Source organism: Carassius auratus, unplaced genomic scaffold (genome assembly GCF_003368295.1).
Source record: "Carassius auratus strain Wakin unplaced genomic scaffold, ASM336829v1 scaf_tig00001656, whole genome shotgun sequence".
Lineage (NCBI taxonomy): Eukaryota > Metazoa > Chordata > Actinopteri > Cypriniformes > Cyprinidae > Carassius > Carassius auratus.
This window is the reverse complement of record NW_020523377.1, coordinates 6,064-12,930: the sequence shown is the minus strand read 5'-3', so window position 1 is coordinate 12,930 and position 6,867 is coordinate 6,064. Positions and strand designations below refer to the sequence as shown.

Sequence of the window (6,867 nt, the reverse complement as noted above, 5' to 3'; positions counted from 1 at the left end):
TAAAAATGAATTCTGACAGCTTTTTTAAAAATTGGGCTAATATAATCATATTTTTTTGACCTGGTAAGGACTCTAGCCACTTCATTTTTTAACTACCCGTAGCTTGTTTATTGAAGATGCTGGACAACAAACTAGCAGTGCATTACAATAGTCAAGTCTAGAGGTCATGAATGCATGAACTAGCTTCTCTGCATCAGAAACCGGTAACGTTTCGTAGCTTGGCAGTGTTTCAAGATGGAAGAATGCTGTTTTTGTAACATGGGAAATTTAGCTGTCTAATGTAACACTCAGATTTTTTACACTAGAGGAAGTAACAGAATATCCATTTAGTGGCAAATTTTAATCCAAGAGGTTCTGTGTATTGTTTTTGGTCCAATAAGTAATATCTATGTCTTATCCAAATTTAATAGGAGAAAAGTATTGGTCATCCATTCTTTTATACTTTTATACTTTTAGCTTAGATAATTTAGAATTTCATCTGGTCTTGTTGAGATATATAGTTGAGTATCATCAGCATAACCGTGGAATCTAATCCTGTATTTTCTAAAAAAAATTACCAAAGGGTAACATGTATATTGAAACATTTTCCCACATAGATTCTGTTTTAAGTTGGAGTTGTTCTGGAAGCTGATTGATTGGAAAGTGACTTCTTTGTGATTCATAATGTACTATTGGCAATGGACCTTTTTCATCTGTGTAATTTCACCAATGTAACTATTTTGACAAATGTTTTCAAATGGTTCAATCACGAAACCCAGTTGACTTTAATATGGATTAAAATCAAGTCTTATTTTGCAAATAGGTGTCGAATTGTTAAATTGATTGTTTGTATTTCATATGGTGTTCTGCAGGGGAGTGTACTAGGTCCATTTCTTTTATTTTTTTATTATTATTCTTTAATGTTATAAAAATTGCCTTTTCTAATGAGCTTTTCTATGCAGATGATGCAGGTGATGATTTCAAATGTTGAAAATGAGTTAAGACTTAAGCACATTCTGGTCTCTGCACGTTAGTAGAAAATATTGTGACATAAAATATAAATCTATGCCATGGAGTTCTTCTGGCTTTTCCCTTAATATGTAAAAAATGTGTTAAAATTCCATTCAGACCAAGTCTTAGCATCAGGTGTTGCTCTTCTTTCGTGTGTACTGCTGTACTGGAGAGGTGACGGGCATATCGCTGTCTCGCTGCCTGTCATGAGTGAGGGCAGACAGCTGTGCTCTGCTGAGCTCAGAGAGTCATGTATGAGAATTCATGCGCTGACAGAGACAGATGACAGCTGAAAGGAAGCAGCCTGCTGGAAGAACACCTCCATATCTCACACCGCCTCGCCTAGACCACCCCTTTAGAAAACCCTCGGCCATCACTCTCTCTTTATACTCGCTCCCTCTTTCACTCTATTACTCTTACGGTTTCAAACTACTGTATTGGCATCAGGGTTTCCGCGGGGCATTAAAAAGCATTAAAAGTCTTTAAATGGATTTTGCAAAAATTAAGGCCTTAAAAGGCATTAAAAAGCATTAAATTTGATTCCTACAGGCATTAATTTTTTATAGTTTTGAAGATAATTTTATATTAATTTCTTTGAATATAGCCTTCATAATTAATAATTTTATTTGCTTTCGCAAAATGTACGTTAGTGTGATAAACACAGGGAACCAGTTTGGTAATTGGTTTCGGCCGGAGCAAAATCGCCGTGATACGGAGGTGACGCGGGCGGCGGGCATTTTGTACAGCGGTGGAAGAGGTCTGAGGAAAAATGGGAAAGTGCAAATTCCAACTGAAGTGGCTGGAAAACGTTAATTTCAAGACATGGTTGCAGCCTGTTAGTGGTAAAAATGATGAAGGATTTTGCGGTATTTGCAGAAAAGCATTTAAGTTGGGGACAATGGGAATTGGCGCCGTAAAATCCCATATGCAGTGTGACGGCCACAAATCCGCGGTAAGAGCAAAACAGCAAACTACTAACGTTATGTCTAGTTACTTTGGCGTGACCGACAAATCTACAAGTAACGTTAATAACGTTACGACGACAACTGATGCTGTCACCACCGTTTGTGGAGCAGCTAACATAACCACAGCAAAATCGAGCGACATTCGATCAACGTTTGGCTCGAATGCGACTTTGCAGGCGGAGGTGCTCTGGTGTCTCAACACAGCTGTCCATCACCACTCTTACGCATCCAATGACGGTGTTTCTGAGTTGTTTCAGGCAATGTTTCCTGATTCTGAAATTGTCAAATCTTTCTCTTGTGGCAAGGACAAAACCAGCTACATTCTAAAATTTGGACTTGCCCCATACTTCAAAAATCAACTGATTACTGCAGTTAACAATGCAGGACCATTTGTCTTGATGTTTGATGAGAGTTTAAACCACTCAACAAAAAATAAACAACTAGATGTTCATGTTCGATTTTGGGAGGCTGGTTGTGTCCAGTCCCGTTATCTGGGATCACAGTTCATGGGACATTCAAAGAGTGAGGATCTACTGCACCATTTCAAAGTAAGTATAATTGTTTTTTTATTCTTGCATTTGTCATTCTAACTGTACGTTCACACCGCCGCCGACTTGAGCTGCAAAGAAGCTCTGGCCGTCAAGGACGCTTGTCAAAAAGTACGGGGAAGCTTTCGATAATGGGAGAAGAGAAGTGTCACACCATGAAATGTAAACAGAAAAAACAAGCAATGCATTCGGTAATTTAGGATATCGCACAAGTTTTGTCAACACAGAAAACATTTCATCCCTGGAGTGTTTTTTTCGACACCATCGTATCAATTGATTTTGATTATTATGCGTGAGGGAGAGAGAGAGCAATATTCTTGCATTCAAGACGGCACTTGGGTGATTGACGCTCAAAAGGCGACGCCGATGGATTTGACGCTCCTTGCAACTGAGAGAAGCCAGCTTCCATTGAAAATGAATGACTTCCGGTAACTTTGGAAGCTCAAGTCCGCGGCGGTATGAACGTACAGTAACTCATTAGAAACTGAAAGAAAAAGATTTATGCTATGTATTAGTATTGCAGCCTTCATTTTTTTCATATAATTGTTTATCATTCATTTGTTTATCAATCATTTTGTCATTATAATGGTTTATAATTTGCTGTTAGGCCACAGAGCATCATAAATTCATTAAATTAAGCATGTTTCCTCAGAATAACTTATTCTCCATACGTAAAATAAAAAAATTGGAGTTTGGACAATGCACTCTACAGGGTTAGTTCACCCAAAATGAGTCGTTATTACTCACCCTAATGTCATTCCAAACCTTATTATACATTGAAAAACTTTTTTTTTTCCTCCGTTGTTTTTATTTGTGCATAATTTATTACTGACTATTTATTGTCTTTAATAATGTTTACAATTTATTTTAATTTTTGAAAGTGTTGTCCAAGTGATAAATGGAAAGCTAAGTTGTTGTTTTTGCGCTGATCCAATCTGATTCGTGACTCACAAACTGTATTATCTGAACTGTTATTTATATTTATTATATATATAATTTATATTTTTTTAAATTAAAGAACATTTTCAATTACCAAACATGTCTGTAACATCTTTTCAGCATTTTTGTTGTTGGTATCTCATCATTTATTTATTTCTGTTCTCAGAAATGTGTGCACCTACTAGACCTGAAACATCTAATTTCAATTAGTATGGATGGCCCCAACGTGAACTTTAAGTTCCTCAATAATCTCCAGCAAGAACATGGTGAACTACATGGAGGTCGGCAGCTAATTTCGGTTGGGAGCTGTGGACTGCACACGGTACACAATTCATTCAAGACTGGCTTCTCCGTGTGGAATATCGAGAAACTTCTGAGAGCAATGCACTATGTTTTTCACAATGTTCCTGCAAGAAGGGAAGATTACACAAAACTTACTGGCACATCTCTTTTTCCACTCCCCTTCTGTGGACACAGATGGGTTGAAAATCTGCCTGTTGCAGAGAGAGCCATTGAGGTATGGCCAAAGCTGAAAGAATACGTGGAAGCAGTCCGTAGAAAAGAACTACCAAACCCTGGAACCTCTTCTTTTGATACAATTGAAGCAGCAAATAAAGATCCCCTGATCTTAGCCAAACTTCAGTTTTTCATGGCAATATCCAGAACATTTTGTCCATTCTTGAAGAAATACCAGACTGATGAGCCAGTCTTACCATTTCTGTGCAGAGACTTGACAGAGTTAATGATGGTAATAATCTAATTTCTGCATCGTTTAATGGCTTAATCTTTTGTTATGATGACTTTTGAAGTGGGTATACCACATTGAATAACCTGTGTAGGATGGAATAACAAAGCTGGTTAACAGAATGCTAAATATTTAGACAAATTTGTTTTTCCTTTTTGTAGAGTCTGGTGAGACGTTTCATCAAAAGGGAGCTACTCCAAGACATCACTCCATTTAAACTGACCAAACTTGACACTGATGACCAGAAGAACTGGATCAATGCAAGCCTCACTGACATTGGATTGGGTGCTGAATCTGTCCTTAAGGTAATGCATTGTTACTGTTTATGTATACCAGTGGCGTAACTTTGTTTTAAAAAGTGGATGGGACAGGTGGGGTGGGGGTTGCTTATATAATGTTAAATCAGATATATGTACAGTAACATTACGATGTCCAGCAATTGATTTAAATAGTAGGCTACATGGGGATTAATTTGTCGTTTAATGAGATGTAGCCTAATATGCGTTGTCAGTGCGAGAATTTTCGTGTAAATAAGCCACACGAGAAAACACTGTATCCACGCCACTGATCGCAGCGGCAACGAGCACTTAGATCAATTGATTTAAAAAACACATTTCAGTGCTAGATCATCTCTTATTCATGCCACGAGATGTTTTAAAAAGTGGTGGGGACAATATCGACCCTGGCAAAAAGTGGTTAGAACATGTCCCACCTGTCCCACCCGTCCCACCCGCAAAGTACGCCTATGATGTATACATAAACTTTAAACATGCCTGATATATTACTATATAACTAACATGATGTGTGCTATCCCTTTTTGATAGGCTCTTCAGAGCAAATCAAGCAACAGAGTAGGTGACCTCACTGTCCTCGAATTTAGAAGGGACTGCATAATGTGCCTCTCCAGAATAGTTAAGAAAATGCAAGAAAAGAGCCCTTTGAAATACCCCACTGTCAGGCAGATAGGATGCTTAGACCCCTCCGTCATGAGCAGAGACCCAGAATGGTGCAAGGGAAAGATGAAGTCACTAGTTCAAAGATTTCTGCAGGACAAGCAGTTGACAGGAGGAGTTTCAGCTGGTAGGAATATTATAGGAAAATAAAGGTTACACACAGCACAGTATGCATAAGATGTGTTCTCAGTACTTTGATCATAAGAACATTTTGAAGATTAGTTTAAGTTTGTTTTGAAATGTGCTTGCTTAAAAATAGTATGATATGGAAGTATAATATGGGCTTATACAGTAAATAATGAGATGTTACATGCATTTTATATGCATTAGTCTTCCTTTCATGTTCAAACTCGGATTAAACAAATACATTTACATCAATATCCTGTACCAGGTATATAAATAACCATCCATTTAAATTGATGTGATTTAATTTTTGTGTTTGTCTATTGCAGGTGATGCTGTTGTGCAACAGTTTGACAGCTTTCTTTCTCTGCATGGCAAAAGTGAGGAGTTCCTCTCTTTCAAACCCATGGAGCAACGACTTGATACTTTCCTTCACCAAACTCTCAACGCGTCTTATCCTGAGCTTCGGAGTTTCATTCAACGCCTCCTGCTTCTATCTCATGGGCAAGCTACAGTAGAGAGAGGCTTCTCCGTAAACAAGGAAGTAGAGACATGCAACATAAAAGAAGAAACTGTTGAGGCCCAGAGACTTGTCTGTGACCAAGTGCATGCTTTAGGGGGGGTTCTCAAAGTGTCCCTCACAAAGGAACTACTGCATTCTGTAGCCTCAGCCAGGACCAGATACAGGATCTACCTTGATGAGGAGAGGAGGAAGAGAGAGGGTGCCATGCGTGGACTAAAGAGAAAAGCTTTGGAAGATGAGTTGGAAGAACTGAAAAAGAAAAAGGGGGTGTTGACGGTCGTGTGTGCCAGCCTTCAGAAGGACGCCGATCAACTAGCTGAGCAGGCCGAAAACAAATCGAAAACACTCATGGCTGAAATGATAACAAAATCTAATACTCTGAGGAGGAGATTCAAGGAAAAGTGCTGTGAATTGAAAAATGTTGAGTCAGAGTTGGAACTAAAATCGACTGAATTAAGGCACATGCCTTGATGAACTTATTTACACTGTAAATGACTGTGCAATTTCTATAGCTCTTGCTTACATGTATGTACTTTGAATACATTAAGTTCCAGCATTTAAAAAGTTGAGCTTATTGAAGAGCTGTTTTTGTGATGATAAAATTATAAATACAATAATTCAATTTTTGCTAATTTAGAAATATCTCCAAATAAATTGACATTAATTAAGCTGCCTCCTGAGCCATTTCTAATTCAGTTCTGAGTTATATAATTTCATGATTGCGTCATCATCAAACTGGATGGTTGCAATTAATAATTTGCAACATGTCTATTTAAAATAAAATGATTATCCGTATATAAAATATCCGTGGTTAGTCATGGGTCGTGTATGGCATTAAAAATTTTCAAAATGGCATTAAAAAGGCATTAAAAAGGCATTAAATTTAATTTGAAGATACCTGCAGAAACCCTGTGGCATTGTTGTTTTGCATACATTTATGTCCTTATAAAAAACTGAAACATAATGAGAGAAAATTGGAAGTACTAGTTATGCTAATAACCATTGCAAATGCAAAATACAATTTAAAATTCACTATACTGTAAATTAAACATGAATTTACTTGTTTTATTATATTTTATAT

At 37.4% G+C, this 6,867-nt stretch overlaps 1 protein-coding gene across 1 annotated transcript; it reads left to right on the top strand.

The window, feature by feature from the left end:
• Positions 1-1,487: 1,487 nt before the first annotated feature.
• Positions 1,488-6,454, top strand: LOC113069469 (uncharacterized). Its single transcript, XM_026242562.1, has 4 exons — positions 1,488-2,503; positions 3,609-4,190; positions 4,349-4,492; positions 5,593-6,454. Exons 1-4 carry the CDS (start codon positions 1,760-1,762, stop codon positions 5,779-5,781), a joined length of 1,659 nt encoding a protein of 552 aa, XP_026098347.1. The 5' UTR covers positions 1,488-1,759; the 3' UTR covers positions 5,782-6,454.
• Positions 6,455-6,867: the final 413 nt, after the last annotated feature.